Consider the following 25,244-nt stretch of genomic DNA (forward strand, 5'->3'; position numbering starts at 1 on the left):
CTTCCTGACCTGGCACACAGCTGGCCCTCATAAGAAGTCCCTTAGAAACCAGCCAAATGAGTAACTCTGCCTTCTCTTTCCGTCATGACCATGATAACCTAATAGATAACCTAACCATGCCCTCTATGCCCCCGAGGACCAACAGGGATGTGTAGGCTAGACCCTGTTCTCACCCATGGGCAACAGCAGAGATAGTGAGTGGTCTGATGGAGAAAGCCAGCGGGCTGACAAGCCCCACCCAAAACTCTGAACTTGAAGGTCCATGGTCTGGGTTCGGCACCGGCTCCTCCCTAGCAATCACCGGCTTCGTTGTGTTGGCCAAGTCAACACAGAACTTCACAATTGGACCAAGCATGGTGACACACATCTTTAATCCTAGCACTCGGGAGGCAGAGCAGATGGAGCTCTGTGAATTCAAGGCTGGCCTGGTCTGCAGTACCTGTCTGGTGAGCTGGTGTCTTCCCAGAACACCTATGGGACTCACATGAGACACAGCCATGAACACAAACTGCAAGACAAGTGCGAGGTGGTATGTTCCTGTGTCCAGAATGCACACGGGAACCTGCACACAGCATCCCAGAGACAGCTCTAATCTAAGCGGAGCAGCTAAGGATGGCGGCATACAGGGGCCAGCTGTTTGTCGCCCTTATATCTGCCACTGGGCTGAGCTGAGCTCAGGCTTGTACCTAGCAGATGTCAACAAGCAGTTCCATAATGAATGAGCCCGTGAATGAGCAAGTGAATGCAGACAAGAATGAGTTTGTGCCATCTTGTGTGTGCAGGACAGATGCCACCAACACTCCACAGGAGTGACTTGAGAGGACAGTTATCACACTCAGACGCATTCCAACAGGTGTGTGTGTGTGTGTGTGTGTGGCTGTGTTCTGGGTCACCAGCCCACATTATCGTCAACCATGAAACATTGCTCAAGGCTGTGGGGCCTGGACAGAGACACAGCCCTCAGGGGCTCCGATTCAGGATGCTACTACCTTTCTCCAAACTGAGGAGGTCACCTCTGGCTGGTGCCACCACCAGCTTCTCCAGACAGAGGGGAGTGTAGGTCAGAGGCAAGTCAGGGAGAGGCCGGGAGGCCTGGGACAGGGTGGTTACCGAGGTTGACGGTGAGCTTCATCTGCCCCCCGTCCAGCTCGAGACGCAGAGTGTCGGCTGACTCCCTGGAGGTGGTGGCCATCATGAGTCCATAGGCCCTCTGGGACATGAAGCGCAGGGACACATCCTCTGCCTCTGTGTGCATGGCATTGGGCAGCATGATCTTCATGTACATGGAGCCATCATAGCTTAGGACAGTGGCCTCTGCCCCAGGAGTGGAGAGCAGAGGGATGGGAAACGGGGAAATGGAAAAAGACGGAGAGAAGACAAGAGAATCATTACTGGAAGAGAAGCCTGGGGCTGGCCTGGGGGCACTCTGAAGAGGAATGGAGCACGAGGATGGAAAGTGGGGTCCTTCCGACACAGGACGCCGAAGACCAAGACCAGCTCACCTCTCTCACAGACCCGACCCAGAAAGCCGGTCCCGACGCAATCGCAGACGAACCGGTTCCAGCCCTCTCGACAGACGCCCCCGTTCCGACAGGGGGCCGACGCACACTGCTTCAGCGTCTCCCGGGAGCAGAAGGGAGCAACACCCACAGCCCCCTGGGCCTCGGCCAGGCCCCGGAGATCTCGACTCCGTCCATCTATGAAGAGGTCTCGAACACAGCCCACGTAGCCGGCCCGGAGAGCGGCTGTCCACACCTCGGGGGGCAGTGGCAGGTCCACCCGGCCCCCCTCGGGGAGGCCACCCAGGTACAGCTCACTCTCTAGGTCCAGGACCTCACTCTCTCCCGTGGCCAAGAATGGTGTGCTGCGGCTGTTCACAGAGATGGAGCCTGGGAACCAAAGGAAAGTGAGCTTCAGTGGGGAGGGAAGTCACAGTCTGGAAAGGGGTGCCCTGAGTTTGCTACCGAAGCACCCTGCACCCCACACGGCCTCAGGAGAATGACCGACAGCCTTGTCTCTGGGGTCCAGCCTCACTTAGCCTCTGTCAGAACTTCCTAACTACAGTCCTCAAGTCGAGGAGCTTGGGACCCAGTCTCAGATCACTCACTGGATCATTCCCGCCCCCAGCCTCTCAGACCAGGAGCTGGAGGCAGAGAACCTAGAGGAGACTGTAATAATTGAATCTCCGTGTGTGTGTGTGTGTGTGTGTGTGTGTGTGTGTGTGTGTGTGTGTAAGACAGGGACTTGTTTATGTAGCCCTCACTAGCCTGGAGCTTCTTATATAGGCCAGATTCCAATATATAGCCTAGAACTTAGGAAATCTTCCTGCTTTCTGCCTACAGAGGGCTGAGGTTACAGATGTGTGTCACTATGTCCAGCAACTCCGAGTGTGTGTGTGCGTGTGTGTGTGTGTGTGTGTGTGTGTGTGTGTGTGTGTGTTATTTGTTTGTTCTGGTTCAGGATTTTTGTTTTGTTTTGTTTTGTTTTTGTCTTTTTAATCAGGGTATCATGCAACCCAGAATGGTTTATGTAACCAAAGATGACCCTGAACCTCTGATGCACCTGCCTCATCCCCCAAGTGCTGGGGTCATAGGCATGTACCATTGTGTCCATTTGTTAGAGTTTTTTTTTTTTTCTTGACATAGGATCTTACTATATAACCCTGGTTGGCCTGGAACTCGCTATGTAAATTAGGGCAGCCTTAAACTCACAGAGATACCTGTCTCCTCCTACTCTTAGGGCTAGGATGCCTGGTCTAAAGATTTGTTTTAAATTATGTGTGTATGCGTATATCTGTTTGGGAGTATGTACATGTGAGTGCAGGTACCCACAGAAGCCAGAAAGAGTCATCAGGTCTCCAGGAGCGGGAGGTACAGGAAGTTGTGAGCCAGCCAATGGAGCAGGGGGATGCTAGGAAACCATCTTGAACCTTCTACAAGAGCAGTACACACTCTTAACCACTGAGATATATATATATTGTGTAGCCCTGGCTGGCCTATAACTTGCTCTGTAGGCCAAGCTGGCCTCAAACTCACTGAGCTCCACCTACCTCTGTCTCCCACATGCTAGGATTAAAGAAAGGCAAGGCCACTATGCCCTGGAAGCCCTTTATTTTTTATCCCACGGTTCCCTTTTTCAGGTTCGGACAAACTCTTAAAAGAAGAAAGGTGGAGGAGGAGCCCGCGGCAGTGGCGGCAGCCGGACACAGTGGTTCACACCCGTGACCCCAATACTTAGGAGGCAGAGGCAGGGTCAGTGCCGTGGTGGAGACCAACCTGTGTGAACAAAGAAAAGCAAAGCTCTAGCAAGGTTTAGGATGGTCAGGAGCCACTGGGCCTCTTACACACGGGTGGGGTGGGGACCTTGAGAGGGAGGGCCTGGAGGAGAGGTCCGTGATCAGCACAGAGTCAGAGGAACTCGGGGAGCAGAGTTGGAGCCTTCTTGGCAGACACAACTCCTATTGGCAGCCGGTCCCTTCCTCGAAGCCTTCCTCATCTCCTGGGCTTCCTTATAAAGGCTTTTGTTTTAAGATTGATTTATTTGTATCTTGTGTGTGTGTGTGTGCCTGCGTGTGTGTAGGGGTGTGAGCCACCATACAGGTGCTGGGAATCAAACCCAGGTCGTTCACTGCTGAGCCGTTTCCCCAGCTCAAGCTGTTGTTGTTTAAGGAATTATTTTATTATTTGTGTGTGTACATGTGTGTGCATCCCTATGGAGGCAGTAGAAGAAGTGGGATCCCCTGGAGATGGCGTTACAGGTGGTTGTGAGCCTCCTGGTGTGGTCTGGGAACTGAACTCTCCTCCTCTGAAAGAGCAGCAGGCTGACTCTCTCCAGACCCCAGTGTGTGTGTGTGTGTGTGTGTGTGTGTGTGTGTGTGTGTGTGTGTGTGTGTGTGTGTTGTGACATGTGTGCCTGTTGTGATGTGTGTGTTTGTGTTTGGATGTGTGTGTGTGTGTGTGTGTTGTGATATGTGTGCCTGTTGTGATGTGTGTGTTTGTGTTGGGATGTATGTGTGTGTTGGGATATGTGTGTGTGTGTGTTGGGATGTATGTGTGTGTGTTGTAATATATGTGTGTGTGTTGTGATATGTATGTGAGTGTTGTGATGTATGTGTGTGTGTGTGTGTGTGTGTGTGTGTTGTGATGTGGGGGGCAGGCACAGAGAATGATATTCAGGAGTCAGTTCTCCCCTTTCATTGTGGGATCTGGGGAACGAACTCAGGCCATCAGACCTGACCAGTAAGAGCTTTTACCTGCTGAGCCACGGCCCAGCCTGTGGCCCCAGCCTGTTCTCTCATGACAAGGTTTCACCTGCTTCAGGGTCCTGTGGCTTGCCTCTCTCCCTCTGGATCACCCAGAGTCCCCAGAGCCTGCTGTGACCCATCCTTTGGCTCACTGCTGGAATCCAGCAGGAAGGGAATGTGAGAGGAAGAGGAAAGGTGGACAGTGAGCGGAGAGCTCTGGAGAGGAAACTGAAGTGCACTCTGACCTCTGCTCCAGAGCTGTTCCCAAAGGTGACTCGGGAGCGGCTTGACTCACCCACTGACCATTGATGAAGAACAGATAAACTAGGTGTGAGCACGGCACGGGGGTGTTAGTCAGACTTCAAAGGAGGGAGTTCTGACTCACACTACAACACAGATGAACCCCGAAAGACACTGTACTCATTGAAACGGCCGGGCACGAGAAGATAACTACACAAGTCAATACACAAGTCGGATATGGCGGCCTATGCCCGGAATCCCAGCACTCTGGAAGGCTAAGACAGCAGGATCTTGATCTCAAAGTTAGCCTGGGTGACATGTAAGACCCTGTGTTGGAAGGGAGGAGAGAGGGGGGAGGGAGGGGAAGGAGGAGGGAGGGAGGTGGCTCAGTGCTTAACGTGCTTGCTCCTCGTGTATGAGGCCCAGAGTTCAAATCCCCAGAAACCCATATAAATGCCGGTGGGGTGTGGCCCTCCTGTAACTTCAGCTCTGGAAGGCAGAGACAGGGATCCCCAGAGCAAGCTGGCTGGCCATATCTGTGAGCTCGGGATTTGATTGAGAGACCCTACCGCAATAAATAAGATGGACGATTCCTGATATCAGCCTTGGATCTCCACACACATGTACACTCACATACATGTGCCCCAATATACACGCAAGCATGAACATAAACACGTGAAAATGGAAAAAGAAGAGGGAGGAGAAATACTCTGTGACTTCACTAATCTAAAATCTCAGAGTCGTCAGAGTCGAACAGACAGATGGGGCCAGAGGCAGGAGGGGGAAGAGGAGAGCTGAGGTTTAATAAAGACAGCCTCAGTTGGGGAAGACAGAAAACCTGCACCTGGATGGCAGAGAGGGCTGTGCAGCAACATGAGTGTGGTCAACGCTGCACTGTGCAGCAATGTGAGTGTGATCACGATTAAAGACTAACACTGTATGTTTTGTGTGATGTGCAATTTACCCCAGTTCCAAAACCAAACTAAGAAGAAAAGTAAAACAGGAGGGAGAGGCCACGGAGACGGTCGATGTGTGCAGGCACCTGCCGGACAAGGGGACAACCCAAGCTGGATCCCCTGAGCACACATGTGGCTGCATGTGACCAAGGTCCCGGCATGCCTCTGGCATGATGAGAGATGGAGACAATCACCCAGAAGCCAGCTAGCCTGGGGCATGCTGGAAGCAGGAGAAACAAGGGAGACCCTTTCTCAAAAAGGTGGGAGGCCAGAACCAGCTCCCCAAAATGTCCTCTGACCTCTACACACATCACGTGGCCCAAGAGCAAACACACAAACACAATTTAAAAAAAGACAGAAAAACAGGAAAGAGGAGTCTGGGGCGCGGCTCCGGGGGGGCAGGCCCTGGGTTCAATCACCAGCACTGCAGTGTGGGGACACAGGAAAACAAGGTAAGTTCTCAGCCATGTTTAAACAGCTGCCCCGAGTTCCTGAATGGACGTCCAGCCCGAGGATCGCTGACCACCTGTGTGGAACACTAGTGACTGTCAGTGAAGACCCAGGGGTGCTGTCCTGAGGGCAGAGCCGGGGGCTAACGTCCTTTCTCTGGGGAGGGCAAAGGAGAGCAAGGCCTCCCTTCTGGGAGACCCGCAGTCCCCTCCTCCCTGGGAGCAGACTCTCAGGCCAGCAGTGGTGACAGCTGTGGAATGAGAAAATGTAGCTGACGTTGATAAGCACTTAAATTGGATAGTGTGTCAGGCCTCATTTGTATCAATTCTCCTACTTAGGTTCAACAAGATGGAGGCAAGCACACCAGAATTAGCAGGCAGGAAACAAGAGCCTGGGCGACGGAGGCTGGAAAGGAAGGATGAAGGAGAGGGCGGCTAGAACAACAGAAGTTTTGAGAAATAGTCCGCAGCCACATCACTCAGAATACATCCGACGTCACCCGAGCCTAGAAGCTGGTGTGGTGGCCTATTCACTGCGTTTCTGGTGGCCAGAATGAGGTGGACAGTCTGTCAGGCAGCCAGCCCACAGTTAGTGCTCAGAGAGTCAGGCAGAGGCTGTGTACAAGACTCTGCACTCAAACAACCAAACATGGATGGAAATGTTTAAAGGAAGGATTGTCTGCACTAAACACATACAGATACTGCTGTCCTTATTCAACAACATACTAATGACCATCACAAAACTACTATGTAACTAGAAGCATTTATATTCTCTCTCTCTCTCTCTCTCTCTCTCTCTCTCTCTCTCTCTCTCTCTCTCTCCAAGGCAAGCCTCAAATTCCTTATGCAACTGAGGGTGACCTTGAACTCTCGATCTTCCTACCTCTACCTCGCTAGTACTGGGATTGCAGGCGAGCACCACCGTGCCTGGTTTACGTGGTGCTGGAACCCAGGCTTTGCGCATGCTCGGCAGGCGCTCTACCAGCTGAACCCCATCCAGACCTAGCCCCAGCGTCTACCTTCCGTTAGGTAATTTGAGGACTCAAGAGATGACTTAAGTTACCCAGTAGGATGTGTACAGGTGATATACAATACTACACTGCCTTTTATAAGAGGTTTGAGCATAGTGGATTTTGGTATCTTTGGGAGTCCTAGGAGCAATCCTCCCAGACAGTAGGGATAGCTGTTTCCAGTTAAGTTAAAGAAATAAGCCTCTGGATAAAAAGGAACCGTGGCTGGAAAGCTGTGTTCTTTGTTTTGTTTTGACTATGCACAGCCCTGATTGGTCTGGAACTCACTATATAGTCCAAACTGGCCTCGAACTTACGGTGATCCTCCTGCCTTTGTCTCCTGAGTGCTGGGACTGCAGGTGTGAGCCACCACTCCTGGCTTTGAGTTATTTTCTTCAAGACATGGGACATCTCTCCGTTAGGTGCTATGTTAGTGTTTTCAGATGTGATCTTTCCCGCCCACAGTGACCCTGGGGTAAGTGTCCCTTTCACAAATAAGAAAGAGTGGCCCTGTGCCTTCTGCCAAATCACGGTGACAGAAAGGCCAAAGAAGGACTGGGAGAGGAGACTAGGAGCAGGAAACGAAAGCTTGAGAGGTCAGGCAGGTACCCAAGAGTGGCCAAGGGAAGGGAGGGTCCAGAGGCCTCCTGACCTTTGCGGCCGTCCCTCTGGAAGTCCACGTGACACCACTCGCCGTCATTGACCTTGCGGCTGGACGCCCGCAGCTTGATGCCCCCAGAGCCCATGTCCAGCAGAAGGTAGAGGTAACCATCCAACAGCTCCATGGCAAAGTAGTCGGCCCTCTGGGCAGAGCTGTGGCTGCCTACCCCGGCCCCAGCCCGCCGGCCCTGGCTGAAGAGCAGCAACCCATTGGGCTCCGTGGTTCGGAAGTCCAGAGAGATGGAGCCTGTGCGCTTGGCGCTCCAGCGGGGCAGTGCGACAAAGGCCTCGGGACTCTCAAAGGTCACGGGGTCCAGGGCAGCCACGTCCTCGCAGCGAAAGGACAAATCCCCCTGCAGCTTCATCTTCGGGTCCCCTTCCTTAGCCAGGCGGGACAGCTCCAGCTTGAAGTCATTGTTCTTGTAGACCACCTGTAAAGAGGAGAGGGGTCTGGGTAAAGGAGCAGACGCAGCCTTGGATCTGGCTACCCAGGGCCCTCCCTCCCTGGCAGCCGTGGCCGTCACCAGTCCTCACGGCCCCAAGCTCGGAGCCATCAATCAGTCCACAAGGCTCAGGCTACACCTCCCTCTTGCTGCCTCTGTCCTGTCTTCCAGCCCCACACCGGCCAGGCAGCTCCCACTGTGAGCTCCTGGGTCCAACTCAACCGTCACCCACAATGACAAAAAGGCAGGCAACTGTTGCTACTGTCTGTTGCTATTTTCTGAGACAGGGTCTCACGTGGCTCAAGATGGCTTCAAACTCTCTGTATGGCGGAGGATGACCTTGAGTTTGTCTTCCCGCCTCTACCTCCCATGTGCCAAGATTACAGATGTGCTCCTGTAATCTCCATCATGCTCAGCAGATGTGGTTCTGTTAGAGCCCATGGCTGGCTGTCCTGTGAGCCGGGCTGCTAACTACTCCAGTCCTTGCTGTCTTCCAGGGCATGTTAACATTCTCCCGAGTTCTGTACAAGAGCCAAAGTAGGAACCAACCTTTCATCTACATATCAGGCAACTCATGAGGTCAAGTGACTTGGCCAAGACAACAGAGTAGTGAGTGAGTGGAAGTCATGTGACTGAAGCTAGGCTTTAGCCTTCGGCCTTCATGCCCACCAGCCTTCCCTGAGGGCCACAGCTCTGAAGAGCCTCAGAGGGGAAGGGAGTTCCAAGGCCCGAGGAGACACACCGTTGGACACCTCTTGACTTGAGTCAACAGCTTTAGGCTTTAATGAAGGGTTACAATCCCACCATGGACTCATCAAGCATGGGGGCCAGGGGCAGCTGGCCAGGTCAGACCAAATCACAAGGCAGGCTGGTCAACTGTAGCCCTTCCGAGCCCTACTCACGTCCTTGAGGCAGCCCATGAAGTTGTTGCTGACAGGCGAGCCAGGCAGGTCGGCTGTGTTGGGGCTGCCTCCGATGTAGAAGAAGTCATCAGAGCCCAGCATGGTATAGTCCTCCTGTGTGTAGCCTGTGGTGGTCAGGATCCCGTCCACCGAGATGGTCACCTGCCCAGCCCAAGGAGGGGGAGAGACAGGAGACAACCGGCATCAACGCCCTGGGAAGAGCCACAGGCGGGCAAGGGAGGGACCAGGGGGCGGTGGGGGAGGGGGACCCCCATTTTTATGTCTGCTTGTCTTGGAGGTGGAACAGTGGGGGGGAGGGGGAAGGAGGAAGAGGAAGCAGCACAGATTTGATGGTTTCAGGGTAGGCTAAGGCCTGCCCTGCATGACCCACGGCGGCGGGTGGGAGCCTGAAGGTGGCACGGAGCCATGGTGGGCTCAGTAAGCGGCTCCAGGGAGGTTCTCTGTACTAGGGGACCTCAGAAAGGGCCCCACTGTGGGAGGTGGGGGGCAGGAAGTGACCCCCTCCGCTTTCTCTCAGCAGAGTACTGTGGGCACACGTGTGGCTGGCTTCTCAGCCTCTTCCTGAAGAAGAGCCTTCCGCTTCCTGCCCCTTCCTGGGCGGCAGTGCTAAGACTTGCTGGCAGCCCTTCCATCTGGGCACTGTGTTCTTGCAGCTGAGACCATGAAGAGGAAAACCCAGGTATGCCTGCAAGGCTTAGGACAGGAGCTGCATGGCATCTGCCAGGGCTGCTTCCTACCTCTGCCACTCAAGTTCTAAGGTACCACAACACTTTGAGTCATTGTTTAGAAAAACCTAGTCTAGAGCTTAGGTTTAAAAAACCCTAAACTAGTCTATAAAGCCTAAACTGGCCTTGAACTTGTGGTAATCCTCCTGCCTCATCCTTTCATGTGCTGAGATTATACACCTGGATGAGTCACTGGTTTTCTTCCAAAGAAGAGGGTGGCCCTTTGCTATTTCCCAGCTCACACTTCCTCCTTCTCTGTAGATGGCATCTGTAGTTCCACCCCTAGAAACAGCGAGGCCAGGGCTAACCTAAGGAAACACCCTCCCCAGGGTGGGAAATTCACCCGGAAAGCAAGATGCCAAGAGCAGGGGTATGCCTGGCGTTCAGGAGGTACCGGGCACTGGGCTGGGGAAGGTAGATGCCACCTTTGGGGCAACTCTGACTCTCCCTAGTCAGCAAATGTTTACCTGGTCCCTGAAGAGTTTGGCCCCTCAGAGGAGCTCTGGGGGGCTTCACAGCCAGGTTGAAGGGGGCAGCAGAAGGGACACAAACTTCTCTCTACGAGGCTGTGGCTTAGGAGAGTCAAGGGGGCCACCGAGGACCTGGTTCTTTGTCAGCCCCGTCCTGCACTTCCACAGGCTGTGGCTTAGAGCCCTTCCTGCTCCCCAAATATATTTCAAAAGTACCCCCTTTGCAGGTAAAGTATTGAAGTAAGGACCTGCCAGTCACACACTGTGATGACCCCTATACCAGCCACCTTCCAGCTGCTGGCCTTCAGTATTCTATTGTCAGAAGAGTGGGGTAGAACTCCTAAGATCAGGGGGACCCAAAAGCCCCCCCCCCCCGCCCCGTGCTTGGTTGGAACCTCATGGTGAGAGGGCTGGGGCTGAGCAGAGCGCAGACTGAAGAAGCCACCTCCCGGGAAACCATCAAACCTTGTGCTGGAAGAACTGGGTTCGAGGACAGGAGGAGACAGGTGTCTTGGGAGGGGGTAGTCTGAATACTTTCAAGTCTTGTTTTGAGGGAAGGATTGGTCATGATCACTTATTTCTTCTCCCTCCCCTTGTCCTGAAGCTAGGAAACAGGGTTTGGGTAGGAAGGGAGGGTCAGAGAGGTTAGTCACAAAAACATGCAAACGAGGTTAGAGATCAGACTGGGCCGAGGGGAACTGGAGGGAGGATGGGGGGGTCAGAATAAAGGGGCGGGGTAAGTCAGGGGAGGTGAGGCCGGTGAGTGGGTCTCCCTGGGGCAATATGGCTACACTCACTCTCTTCCTCCATGCCCCCTGCTACTGTATCTACCCCTAAGACTGAACCGGCTGTCAATCAGTTCCTGTGCCTAAGTGGGCTCAACCCAATCAGGCTGTCAGCAAACATCTGGCTTGACATGTCCCTGGAACCCCACTAACCTCAGCCACCCCAGGAGACTTAGCACGTGGTCATCAAAGGTCCACATCAAGCTGCCTTGCGACCCAGTGCAGGGCTCTCCAGCTGAAACCTAACTCCCCTATGACTTTGGGAGAGCCTCATGTGAGTGACCATGCTGGGCAGTGCTCGGCACTGCTTCCCTCCTGGGGAAGCACCTCAGGAAGTCTCCATCCCTGGCCTCTGAAGCCAGGGCACCGTCCTGGAATCTCCCTCATGCCTCTGTGGGCTCTCTTCATCCCACTACATATGTCAAGATCAAGGCTGCCCTTTCTCGGCCATATTGGAGTTAAAGGATCTGACTTGGAGCCGACTGTGGAGGCCCAAGACATCCTCCTGAATCCCCTTCCAGGCTGGAAGTAAATCTCAGTTTGCCTGGTGGCTGTATTCAGATCAATCATGGAGGGCCCTGTTGGGAAAGGATGACCTTAATCTCCCTCTCCTGACTCATAGGGCTGGGGAAAGGCTAGCTGGAGACAGGGAACTTAGGGAGGTCTGCTGAGGAAGGGATCAGCCAGGGGGTGGGGAGAAGTTGAGGGAGAACAGAGGAAAAGGCCGTGGGTGGAGAGGAAGTGGAGGTAGAGGGAATGGAGGAAGGTGTCTGGGGAAGGCAGGGAGGGGGATGATTTAAGATTAGTAAAACCAACTGTTCCCTCAGACAAATCAGTCCAGACACAAAAATGGCAGGTTCGTTAGTAAAAGCAGGAACAGGGGAACAGTTCCCCTGCCCCCTCCACCCCAGGGGCTCTTGATACCCCTGCCCCCCAATCCCCCCCATGAAGCTTCTGGAAGGGGTGGGGCCAGCAGGGGAGGAGGGGAGCACATGCCACACAGAACAGCCACTGCAGCTGGGACCCATGCGGGTTAGAAGAGCAGGGTCAGGGAGCAGGCACTCGGAGCAGGCCAGGGAAAGGCAGCCAGCGGTGGGAAGGCATGCAGGGCAGGGGAGGTGGGGAAGAGCAGAGATGGAGGCGAGGAGAGAGCCATGGAGTGCAGGAAGAAGCCTCCTTCCACTGAAGAGGAGAGGGGAGCAACCGCTGGGTCAGAGTTGTTTAGGACTGTCAGAGAAAGAAACCTCAGACCTGAGGTTCCTCATCACACACTCCTGTGCCATTCACCACAGACAACCAGCCTGCACACATCTGCTGCACACACAGCCCATCCCAGAAGACTCTGTGAAGAGGTCCTGACTGCTCCTCTCCATACAGCACAGGTGACCACAGCCAGGTCCCTCCAAGACACAGCAGAGGATCTGACCAACCCACACTGGCCCACTCAACATGGTGGGTGCTGAGGAAGCCCAGGGTCATGAGTGCAGTGTTTGCCCAGAAGATGAGCCTAGGGCCTGAACCACACACTCTCCAGGAACAGGGAGACTGGCTGGAGGAGGCTCAAGGGGACTCTAGTGAGCTGAATGGACTCTTCCTCTCCTCAAATCTAGTGAGCTGAATGGACCCTTCCTCTCCTCAGCTCGTGCAGGAAGGCTGGTGGGATGGGAATCCAAGTCCTAGCCACAAATATACCCATATGGAGCAAATCCCCATACCTACTGTGCCCAGGAAGAAAGGCTGAGGGGAAAGGGAACTCTCATGCCATCCCAGGGGCCTAGCATGACCCCAGCTCACAGCATCCTTAACACCCCCTTTTCTAGGGAGAGTTAGACAGAGGGCAAATACTTTAATTTGCGGGTGGCTGAATGGACCTCCTTGAGCCCAGTGACAATGTAGGTATAGACAAAACATGAAAGGCTGTTTTGTCTCCTGTTAGGCTACCCAGGATCTTTTTTAAAGATTTCTTTATTTTATGCGTTTTGCCTGCGTGTATGTCTGCGCACCGTGTGAGCGCAGTGCCGGCAGAGGGCACCAGAGGGCACCAGAGTCTCTGGACCTGCAGTTTCAGGGGGTTGTGAGCCACCATTTGGGTACCAGGACTCGAACCTGGAGCCTCTGGAAGAACAGTCAGTGCTCTTAGCCACTGAGCCATTGCTCCAGCCTGTTTTGTCTCCTGTTAGACCACATTGCTGTCATCAAATATTCCAAGGGTTCCACAAGCTGATGCTTAAGAACAACTAGTCCACAAAAAAGTTCCCAGCAGCCCCTTAGGGTGACATGGGCCAGAAGCAGGGCTGGGAGCAGTGAGATGCAGTCTCCGGCTGAGGGAGAGATCAGAGCCCGGCTAAGCTTGCTTCAGGTTCTGTGCCAGACACAGGCAGTAGTCACAGCCCTCTCAGGAGGGCTGAACTCTGGATTTCGGGAATTTTAGGAGGGAAAGACTTCAGGTCAGAAATCCCAGGCTCTCTATCATTTGCTGTTTTCCAGAACAATTTTGCCTTTCTAATAAAAATTTTTTTCTGCCAAAACAATTTTGCCTGTCTTTTCTTTCTTTTTTTTTTTTTTCCTGGTTGTTGTTTTGTTTTGAGACGGGGTTTCTTTCCTCTGTATAGCCCTGGCTGTCCTGGAATTCGCTTAGTACACCAGGTTGGCCTTGAACTCAGAGATCAGGCCTCTGCCTCCCAAGTGCTTCCAAGCACTGGGATTAAAGGCATGAGCCACCATGCAGGGCTCTGACTTTTGTCTCTAAAAGGGGCTGAACAACTTTGGGCCCTCCCATCTCTTTCCAGCTGACTGAGCATACAGTTAATTAAGTGAAATAAATGATCAACTCCCCCGTAGTATAAAGGGAGGCACTTTCTCTGGGTCCCAGCTTCCCCATCTGCTAAGTGGGACCAGCAGTGCTCAGCCTCCTGCCTGAAGTCCAGGTGTCATCAACTGTGAATGAAACTCAGAACGTAGACCAGGGAGATAGCTGTGGGCGGCTCGGGCTGTAAAGGTGCTTGCTGCCAAGACAAACCACAGCCTGAGTTTTACCCCAGACCTAAACGGTGGAAAAAGAGAACCAACGCATGTAAGTCGGCCTCTGACCTGCACACACTCACACCATGACATGCTTCACTACACATAAATAGATTGAATAAATAAAAATGTAAAAGAGAGAGAGAGAGAGAGAGAGAGAGAGAGAGAGAGAGAGAGAGAAAGCCAGGCATGGTGGAGCATGCCTTTAATTCCAGCACTCGGGAGGCAGAGGCAGGTGGATCTCTGAGTTCAAAGCCAGCCTGGTCCACACAGTGAGTTCTAGGGCAGCCAAGGCTATATAGACTCTGTCTCAAAAAAAGGGGGTTGGGGGAGGTTGGAGAAATGACTCAGTGGTTATAAGCACTTGTTGCTCTTGTAGAGGATGGGGTTCAGTTCCCAGCACCCACAAGGCAGCTCACAACTATCTATAACTCCAGTTCCAGAGGACTCAACATCTTCTGGCTTCCTGGGAATCACCAAACATGCAAATGGTGGACATACATACATGCCGGCAAAACATCTGTACGCATAAAATAAAAATAAATCTCTTTAATGTAAAAAAAATAAAGAAAGAAACTCCAAATGCAAAAGCTATTTAGAGGCCCTAATGTGGGCATGAACAATATTAGTTCACAAGCCAGCATTCACCAGCCTGGTCAACCAACAGAGATGACAGAGGGAGCCTTTTCTGTCTTCCCACTTCCTCACCAAGAGAAACACGCAGATGCTAGGAGTCCTAATGAGTGAGTTAGAAAATAAACACAAAACTACATGGAACCCATCAGAGGGGTGCCCTGCAAATCAGCACCTGTTGAACCCCATTCTTTGACTTTAGTCTGGGCCTAAAGGAGCCAGTCCCTAGCACAGGTGTGCAGGGGTTTCTAAGGCCACACAAGGCAACAGATTGGTTCCCGTTTGTACTGATGACGCAGGGAAGTGTGGACCCTGCAGGCTCAGAATTCAGCAGGTTCTTTCTTTATCGGCCCTGAAACTGGGCAGGGCTGCTGGCTTCCTGACCAACTGAAGTAAGCCGTTCTTCTCTCCTCCTCCACATCTCTAAAGCATCCTGAGGTTTCATGAAGTTATTTTGAGAGTGGTTCCTAACAAGGGGTTGTAATAGGATCTCCAGCGGGACCTGAGAGGCCTATTCCTCAGGGTCTGCTACAGGAAGGGAACCACTTTTCACATAACATCCCTGCCCTGGTAACAGGGAATGGGCCAGCACTTTATTAAGCTTAATGAAATTATAATTCCTTTCCAAAGCACGGAACTTGTGCTGCCTTGATTGATCTTCACACAGACTTGTGGTACAAGCTGGGCATGTCCACCATTAGTCTGCTGGGAGCTGAGGGAACTGAGCTTTCCTGGCCTGGGCCCATGTGGTCAGAAGTTCACCATGGAGACTAGAAAGAAGGTCTGTTGGGCCCTAATCCTAGGGTGATCTCCCTCTGGTACTTGGGGATATCACCTGCATTGATCTTGACTCCCTGTTCCCTGAGTCACAAATTGGCTGCCCAGCAAAGTTCCTTTTGTTTTTGAATAGACAGTTTTTAAAAATTACAATTATATATCATGTATGTAAATATATATTTACATGCATACATAGGCCAGGGATGAGCTTGGAGGAGTCAGTTCTCTCTCTCTCTCTACCATGTGGGTTCTGGGAATCGAACTCAAGTTATCCTATTTGGTAGCAAACATCTTTACCAGGTGAGTTATCTCGTCAGCTAGTAAAGAAAGTTCTTAATGGCCAGTTCCTGGCAGGTTCTCAAGAACAGCAGAGTGGGTAACACCTAGCTCTCAAAAGCAGCAGCTGGAGAAACAGGGCCTGTGAGGAGCTAGTACAGATCTCAGTGCGAGCTCCATTGGAATCCTGGGAAGCTAGGGAGACCACACAAGGTATTAGACTGGCCATGGCTGGGGAGGCACTGGCCATGGACACTGGTCTACATGGGTGAAGGAGAACACACACATCACACACATCCAAAAGTGCCAGCAAGGGCTCAGTGTGGCTTCAGAGGTGAAGCCTCCTGAGGGCATAAAGGGCCTTTCAGGCTGGACACTCCAGCTTGGATAACCTCCCTGCTCCCTAGCCTTCCAGCCAGGCAGGACTAGGAGGCTGGGCAAGCCAGGCAGCTGCCCCACACCCCTCCCACCCCATGAGAGCAGACACGTCCATCTGCAGGGTCCCCAGCCTGGTGTTCAATCACTCTGCATTATTAATAGGCAATGACTAACCGGCTGCTGCTGTGGAGCCGGAATTGGGCCGGCACAGGGAATCCCAGGGGATCTCACACAGCGGGCCTGAGGGCACACACTCACTCGGAGGCAGGCGAGTGGGGGAGGATGGGGCCCTCCCCACCCTCTCCCTGTCTCACTGCCTGTCGTGCATTGCACCTGCACTGGAGAGCCAGGCTCACCAGCCCGCCTCCACACAGAACCCTTCCCGGAACCCATCCAAGCCTGCAGCCCCCGATTCCCACCAGCACTCACACATGCAGAGAACCAGCAGTCTCCCAAACACACAGCACGGCTTCCCACTAACACCCCTAAATATCACACCAACATTTACACACAGTCACACCCACACACCAACACACACCAGCTGCCTTTACACTGACACCCACAACAGCATTCACCAGGATGGAGCCCAACCCAAACACAGGAGCTTGGCAAGGACAAGGACAGCTGCCCCCATCCTATCCCTGCTGGGGCTCCTCCTCTCATGACCTCAACAGGGAAGGAAACCAAGCCCTGTCCGAGGCCATGCAGGAGAGGCAGGGGACACGGGGGTGGGGCTGAAGGGGAGGAAGACAGTGGAACACAGTGTTAGTCAGAGCAGCAGAGCGGTGGGGGGAATCTGGACGCTATCCCTGGTGTGGGGAAAGACCACTCATGCCATGCAAAATGTGAGGGAGACAGAGCCGGGGAATCCTCAAGGCTGGGAAGTAGGGCCGACAGCCAGTGTGGGGCAGCCCCTAAACTGGCATGAACTGGTGACTTGAAGGAGGTCCCAAGGCCATCCCATCTGGGGAACATGCCCAGCTGGCTGCCCCTGGAGATGGCACCCCCAGCCCTCTTCCCAACTTGAGGGGCCCCTGTCTGGAGCTGACAGTGAGCATAGCGTAGCGTGTCATGGGATGGTGTTTTCCATGGATTTTCAGGAGACCAAGAAAGAAACCAAATCAAAGAGAATAAAAAAAAAAAAAAAACTAAACAAAAATAAAAACCAAGGAGCAGGAGGAAGAACAGAAGAAATGAATCGAAATAAGCTCAGCACCGGGCTGGCCTAAGCGGAGCTGATAAACATGGGGGGCTGCCCCAGCTTTCTCAGGCCCGGCACCTGTCAGGAGACAGGAGTGTGGGGCAGGGCCCCCCCAAAGGCCTGGATTTCCGTTTGTCTTTTGGACTTGAGTTTGGATCGAAAGAAAAGAAAAGGGAAGGAGGGAAACTAAAACAGGAATAAACTTAAAGATTGTCTGGGACACACACAAAAGAAAAAAAGAGAAAAGAGAAAGAAAGCAACTGGAAGAGCAAAAACCAAATGAGGAGAGAGGAAACAAAAGTGGGAGAATCGAACAGTTAAAAAACCCACGGCAAACCAAACGGTAAGACAATTAGAGTGATATCTACCAGATAATGCAGTTTGTTTACCATAGCGTGTCCAATCCCTGCGTGCTTCACCGGAGAGGGGAGGGGAGGGGGGTCAAAGAAAAAGAAAGAAAGGAAGAAAAGAAACAAGGACGACAGAAGAACAGAACGAAAAAGAAAAGAAAAATAAAATGACCAACTGTGAAACTCCAGGACGGAGGAGATACAGCCGTATGTATTTGCTTGGTCGTCCCAACCCTCCCACCACAGGTCCAGAAGACGGGTTTAAAGGGAAATTATAATGGGAGGAAGGAAGCACACACACAAAGTTAACCCCTTCTTCTCCCAGCGCCTCCCCCAGCCCCTCCTCTGGATTCCTCTTCCCCCTCATGCCCTCCCGAAGGACGGACGTCTGCAGAGAAGGGGAACAGTTAGAGACCTCGGTTAGTAAAGAAGAAAACAACAACAACAAAAAAAAGAAAACTGGACCAAGGAAGCAGAGACTTAAAGATGGCCGACATTCCGCAGATGAGACAGAAAGTTAGTTCGGTTTTTCATTCATACCTGGCCCCACCTGTCCCTGCCCATCCCTTGGTCCCTTGGGTTATAAGCGTGTTAGTAACACACACAGAGTTGGCAACGGGGGGTAGGGGTAGGGGGTGTCCAACAGAGGGGGGGGAAAGGTTAAGAAGCAGACCCAGTGTGCAGGATTAGTAGTCCTGAGATGTTAGGGAGTTAAGGGAGGGAGAAGGGAGCAGGGGGGTGAGAAGGGGTGGACACTGACTCAGGAGTGGGCGGGTGGCTTTGTTGGCTGACTGGTCACCCAGATGGCTTTCCAGAGAACTGGCCGAGGAGCGAGGGGTGCTAGCCAACTGGCTGACCAGTGGCCATGTCGGGTTAATGGGTTAACTGGTTGGCGACCGGCCAGCTGGCTGGCAGGCTGGGAGAAGAGTGGGCACCGCCCCTAGAGAATCACAGGACTAGCAAGGACAAGAGGCGACTTCGTTTGGAGGCCGAAGACAGCATGGGAGGGGACTGGGTGTCTGCTTTTCCTGGGGATGGGGGATGGGCAAATAGATCCAGGGATCCTTGGGGAAGAGGGGCTCCCCCTCCATTGTTTCTTTTCCTTGAGAACTGGAGAACTGGGGTTGGGGAAGGGAAGCTAGCCCTCCTCGGGCTGCCGAGGGTTCATGCCCACACCATCCCAAACCTTCCTCCCTCTCCTCCTCCTCCTCCCAGTCTCACCCCCAGATGACCCCTCCTGTCCGCCCACTCTGACTTGTCCAGGGGCCCTATTAGGCCCTCCCCAAAGTCCCCCAGGCTCTTCAGCCACCCTCCCGTTCTCTCATCTTCCTGTGACTAGCTAAGCGTCCCTTCAACACCCTGGGACAGATAACGGTCTCCCAAGAACCAGGCTCCTCCCATGGACACCCATGGATCCCTGGACCTCCACTACCCACAACCAGTCAGAAAAGCACTCCCCTTCTACCTGTAGATAAAAGCACCCAGAGGCCCAGGCACCTCAGCACTCCCCTCTTCTCTGAAGCAGGCCACATTCTTTCACTTTACCTCTAAATAGCCTGTCTCTATGTACTCCTAACACCATTTCTTCCTCCCACTGCCAAAACAATATCCTTCAAAATCGCCTGGTCTTTGGAGAGGACCGAGGCAGCTGTACTAAGTATCAGAGATGGAGGGATACAGTTGCCTGGTGCCCACTAAATACTAAACTGCAGACTTGAGACGGTGATGCGGGGGAGTGGTCTTCTAGGGATAGCTCCGTTAGCTAAAGAATTCTTGTAAACAGTGGGCACAAGAGTAATTGATTAAGACAACTAATAAGGGACTCATATAATTAAAAATAACAGAAGTCAATACCAAGATGCTAGAAGGGCTGAGTAGCCGATATTAATTATTAGCTACAGGGAATCAGTTTACATAGTAAGGGGGGGGTCTAGTCACAAGCACAATGACAGGAGTGAGGTGATGATAGGCTGTGACCAGAGGCTTCGTACTGCCAGCTGGCAGCACTGTGGTGAAATGAAGAGGAACAGCTAGTCAGAGCAATGAGCAATCCACCTCAGGGCAGCCAAACGGATGGCACCCCAAAAGATATCATTGTCTGATATTATCTCACAGTTGAACAAGGCTGGGGGAAGGTCACTACAAGTAAAAACCGAGAATGTTCTGACTTGTTATGGAAAATAAAATTGTGTGTGTGTGTGCGTGTGTGTGTGTGTGTGTGTGTGTGTGTGTGTGTGTGTGTGTGTGTTGGTGGGGGCGTGTCAGTATTCACAAAGGAAGTCCCAGTGTTAATGAGCAGAACAGTCGGTTAAAGCCAAGACAGGGAAAAGATGTGAGTTCAAACCCCAGGCCTTCTACTAACTTGTCAAGAGGTCCAGACTCCCCCCCAAGAAACAGTAGGGTTGGGAGACTGATGAGACCAGAGCCCTCTAGACCTAGGAGTGGAGGCTGCAGACCCTCATGGTGACCATGAGACTCCTACAGTGGAATACTAGAATGGAGCTTCCATTGGAGCCCTTGCTGCAGTACAGTGGCCCCCAGAGAAAGGCCTCGATCTAAAGAACTAATACTTCGGGCCAGCAAATAAACCCTAATGTTTCATCTGCTTCTAGAGTCCAGAAGCACAGGCATGGCGGTGGCCATGAATGAGAAGAGCATCCCAGGCAGATGGGAGTCAGCAAGAGAAGTTACCGTGTCTAAACAAAATGGCTTTGGAGAAAATGATACCCCATCTCCACCTTGAACTCTGAGTGCAGCCCCAGCCCCCTAAAGACACCAAGAGGAGGTCTGCAGACACGAACTTCCAACGTCTGGGCTGAGGACAGCCTGTGAGCATGCAGAAACACAGCTCAGGACAAAGGAAAGGACTCGCTCTCTCAGGTCGGAAGTCCAGAGGGACAGACCATTCCAATGGTCTTGAGATTTGAGAATGTCCAAGAATGTCAGAAGCCCAGGAGACTACAGCCTCCTGTGCACTTTTCTGGAATAGCATGCCACCAGTCACCTGCAGAGGCAAAGAAATGAAGTGACTTCTAGTCCGATTTCAAGTTCCATGGCCTCCTACCTCCTACCCAGGGAGGCACAAACAAGCTTGTCTTCTGGGGAGGGGGAGGGGGGTTCTTAGCTTTCTCATCAGTAAAAGGGAGTCAGAGCTCCCATTCACAGAATTGTCATGAAAACTCCGTAAAGTGAGGTGTGTTTGTGCGGGCCGTCAATCCCACCCAGCACTTGGGAGACTGAAGTGTGAGGCCAGTCTGAACTCCATAGTGAGTTCAAGGCCAGCCAAAGCTGCCTAATGGGACACTGTCAAACAGACACACACACACACACACACACACACACACACACACACACACACACACAACCTAGGTGAGATACGAAAGATAAATGACCCTTGGACGTGGATATATTCCAGGGCGGAGAGGCAGACAGGATGGCACTGTGCAGGGCAGGGGCAAACTATGCTGCTCCGGTAAGGCAGGTCAGAGCCTCTTTAAGGAAGACAAAGGGAAACTCAACATTGTTTCCGTTTGAAACAGAGCTCCATACATAGCCCAGGCTGGTCTCCAACTCATGTCCATCCTCCTGCCTCAGCCTCCAGACTTTGGAATTACAGATGTATGCCACCATACCAGTGACAGTACCCATATGAAGTAGGTGGATATGCTCATTTTGGACATGGGTCCTCATTTCCAAAATCCGATCGACTGGGTTTAAGAAGGAGACAAGGGAGAAGGCTGGGTGATTAACTCAGTGACAGAGTGCTTGGTTAGCATGCACAAGGCCCCAGGTTCTAACCTCATACCGTGTCTAAAAACGGGAAAAAGCTTCTCGAAGAAAACAGATGCATCAGGGGAAGAACTTAGAAAAACAGCTAAACAGATCCAACAGTTGTTGGTATTAAGCCCTCAATTTGCTTAAAACCTGGAATTAGGTGAAAAAGAATGGACACGAGTGTTAACACACACTCACAGGATGTGATGAGAGGGCCAGAATACAAGTTTCATGAACTCAACGCAGCAAAGAAGAGAGCTGGCTATGGGATGGATCGAGGGAAGCTTTATGAAGAAGGTGCCATTTCAGGTAAATTAAAAAAAAAAAAAAAACCTGGGAGGAAAAAGAAACGCAGCTAACGACCATGGCGGCCGTGAGCTCTTCAGTGCCCACATTGTGCCAGGCAGTTGCTGGGTGTGGTAAGACATCTGCCACATCCAGTCAGTCACCAGGAGGCCCTTCCCACTCTGCCTCTGGGGAACTGGAGCTCAGACGTTATATAACTTGCTAACAACTATCTGACTCAAATCCCAGCTCTTAGACTTTGCAGCAGAGAGTGAGCGAGCGGGTGGTCTCCTTGGGAGAGTTGTGGAAAGGAAGAGTCGGGCGAGAAAAGTCAGTGTAGACAGGTCCAGAAAGTTGCAAATCTGGGATCTAAGACAGGCTGTATGCTGTGAGAGACAGGATACAACAGGAACTCCAGTTGTTTGGGGGCCTCTATCCTTGAGTGGGAGCTTCACACAGAGTACGTAGGGGACTTCATCCTTGGAGATCCCATCCATGGAGGACTGCATCCTTGAGGACCCCATCCTTCAGGAATCCATCATCTTGGTGTCTGCATCATCTAGTGCATTCTAAATTCCATCCTTGAGGACTCTATCCTGGGATATGCCTTCTTTGAGGACTCCATCATTGAAGATACCATCCTTGAGGACTCTATCCTTGAATATTCCATTCTTCAGGACTCCATTCTTGAAGATATCATCCTTGAAGACTCCACCTTTGAGGACCCCATCCTATAAAACTCCATCCTACAGGGAGCCCATTTTAAGGACTCCATCTTTGATGACTGACTGCATCCTTGAAGGCTCCAACCTTGAGGGTCCCATCCAGGGCCATCATATCCTTATAGACTCTATCTTTGGGGAATTCATCCTTGAAGAACTCCATTCTTGGGCCCCAGAAGAGATTCTAAAAGTGTCTATACTGAAAAAAGGCATCATCTGAGCTGAACAAGAGAAACACTATGTGATATTTTGGTAGCCAGCTTGTCTTTCAAGTTTGGTGTTGGCTAAAGATAAATGGTTTTGCCTAGTCTTATGTGGAGCTGACCTTTGACCCACGCCCATAACTCACAGAAGTTGGTTTGGGGTCCTTCCAGAAAGCCACCTCCCAGCCACTCCAGTCACACGAGGGAAATAATGGAGAAGCTGCAGCACTCTGGATCCTGGCCATCCACCCTGTCATTTCTGGTTCCTTTATCCCCCGCACGATGTTAAAGATGGAACCCATGGCCTTGTTGCATGACAGATCAGCGTCTGTCACTGAGCTACGCCCCCCATCCTTACGTCATTTCTTATATTATGTCCCTGGCCTACTCTCCACCCACAAAACTTGGGCCTTAGTGAAAGCCACCTCACCTCCTACCACCCATGTGATTATTGCAGAATTCTTCAAATCCTAGCACGTCATCTGGACTCTACACACTTGGATGAACAGGGTATCTCCCCAGAGGCACCACTGACATTTGAGGTCAGATGATTCCTTGTTGTGGGGCTGTATTACAAACTACAGTGATAACTCAAATCCTGGACTACCCGCAAGATGCCAGTAACACCCCACGAGTTATGATGACCCAAAAGGCTTCCAGACATTGGCATGGTGTGCATGAGTGATAAACAGACACTTCCGGAGCAACAGGAACAAAGAAGTTTCTCTTCAAATTCTCAGAAAACAGGCAGATAAAGGGTTTGGCGGTGGCTAGGCCCTGCTGGAGAGCAGCAAACCCAGGGCATGGCCTTCGAGCTACGCCAAGAATTCCCCAAATATAGTCCGGCACTCTTGCCCTTGGATTCTATAGTGACAGAAATTCCCCAGGAGCCCTTTGTAAAGAGGGTTTTCCATCAAGGTCTTTAAGCAAACACTCTCTGAGACCCATGACCTCCACTCTTGGGTCAGTATGACCTGTCCGTACTCTGAGCCATCTTGTAGAACAATCCAGTGGAAGAGAATTTCCATCTGCCACCTACTTGCACCCATGACTTTACATGTTCGAGAAAGAGATGAACATGGGTCACTCTCCACACTCTGTGTGCTGAGGTCATGTGTCAGTCACTGCATCCATGAAGGTGGCTCAGCATTACCACAGACCTCTCCTTCCTTTTTGGAAATCTCCCAATTCCCATCGTTGCTTCTGTGGTCCACCGGGCATGTGGACAGCCTTATTCTGATCATTTTTTAAAAAATTAGTTCATTTATGTATTTCATTTATTTTTGCCCGTGTGTGGTGTGATCGCATGTGTGTATATGTATGTTCACATATGTGAGCACACATGTGGGCATGAGCACACAAGACACATGTGTGAATTCATGTGGCGGCCTGAAGCTGCCACTGGATGTCACTGGGTGGCTTCCCTAACACTCTTCCTATGTTGAATAGAGTCTCTCACTTAGCCCAGATCTTGCCCATCCTCGATAGTCTAGCTAGTCAGATTACCCTGGGGATCCTCTGTGACTGGGATTACACCAGGATTGCCCAGCTTCTACAAGGGTTTTGGGGATCTGAACTCTGGTCCTCACACTTGTGTGACTAGTATTTTATTCCCACTGAGCCGTCTCCCCAGCCCCTGTCCTGTTCATTTGGAACAATCCTATCCTGCCCCAGGAGCTGCAAGGGCAGCGAGCACTGCCTTCTCCGCTCTGTGTCCAGTGTGGATCACATTTTTTTTTTTTTTTTGGCCAAATGGCAAATGTGACACCCGACAGCATCCCATGTGGGTTGTGACAGTCGCAGCATCCCAGTTGAGTGACAGCATCCCAGGTGTGTGTGACACCGACAGCATCCCAGGTGTGTGTGACACCTGACAGCATCCCAGGTGTGTGTGACACCTGACAGCATCCCAGGTGTGTGTGACACCTGACAGCATCCCAGGTGTGTGTGACACCCGACAGCGTCCCAGGTGTGTGTGACACCTGACAGCGTCCCAGGTGTGTGTGACACCCGACAGCGTCCCAGGTGTGTGTGACACCCGACAGCGTCCCAGGTGTGTGTGACACCCGACAGCGTCCCAGGTGTGTGTGACACCTGACAACATCCCAGGTGTGTGTGACACCCGACAGCATCCCAGGTGTGTGTGACACCTGACAGCATCCCAGGTGTGTGTGACACCTGATCGCGCTGGTGGGGATAAGAGGCAAGGCCGTGCTCTGACTGGGAATGGGGTGACAGGACACAGGGTGGGGGTGCTGCCTGGAGGGGAAGTGACCCCACAAACACGTCACTCTACAGAGCACAGGGAGAAGGAGCACTCAGAATGGGCACGTCCACACAGGACCGCAACAGGCCGCTTCAGGCTTCCGGACGAGCCGTGCAGTTAGTCAGGACATTGTCTCAGCAAGGGGAGAGGTGTGAAGAGAGGGGAACATGGGTCCCTCCCCATGTGGTGTTAAATGAGAGCAGGTCAGAGGGATGGAAGGCCAGCCGGGATCTTGAGCCCCACTGAGGGGCTTCCAGTGGAGAAAGAAGAAAGAGGAGACGAATGAGAACAGAAGATTAACCTGACTAGAAACAAGAAGTCCAAAGACTTCATGGCAAGAGAGCAGCCGTGAGGCCTGGGACGCAGCCTCCACAGTCAGGACTGCTCGGTGTTCTCCGTTGCATTTGGCCTGTGGAAGATGAAGCTGCAACAGCTTGCTGCCCGCTAGCCGCAA

At 52.2% G+C, this 25,244-nt stretch overlaps 1 protein-coding gene across 24 annotated transcripts in view; it reads right to left on the bottom strand.

Annotated features, from left to right (window-relative positions):
• Positions 1–25,244, bottom strand: part of Nrxn2 (neurexin 2) — a 119,976-nt gene that overhangs the window by 49,380 nt on the left and 45,352 nt on the right. For 15 of the 24 annotated variants that reach the window (XM_028853764.2, XM_028853775.2, XM_028853768.2 and 12 more), the window contains 5 exons: positions 17,559–17,603; positions 8,904–9,065; positions 7,551–7,989; positions 1,503–1,889; positions 1,111–1,314 (listed from right to left, as the gene is read on the bottom strand). In XM_028853764.2, coding sequence (XP_028709597.1) covers positions 1,111–1,314; positions 1,503–1,889; positions 7,551–7,989; positions 8,904–9,065; positions 17,559–17,603 — 1,237 coding nt within the window. The remainder of the gene's footprint in view (positions 1–1,110; positions 1,315–1,502; positions 1,890–7,550; positions 7,990–8,903; positions 9,066–17,558; positions 17,604–25,244) is intronic. The other 9 variants (XM_028853778.2, XM_028853766.2, XM_037207876.1 and 6 more) reach the window with 2 other exon arrangements.

The sequence above is a fragment of the Peromyscus leucopus genome, chromosome 1 (genome assembly GCF_004664715.2).
Source record: "Peromyscus leucopus breed LL Stock chromosome 1, UCI_PerLeu_2.1, whole genome shotgun sequence".
In the NCBI taxonomy this organism is placed as follows: Eukaryota; Metazoa; Chordata; class Mammalia; order Rodentia; family Cricetidae; genus Peromyscus; species Peromyscus leucopus.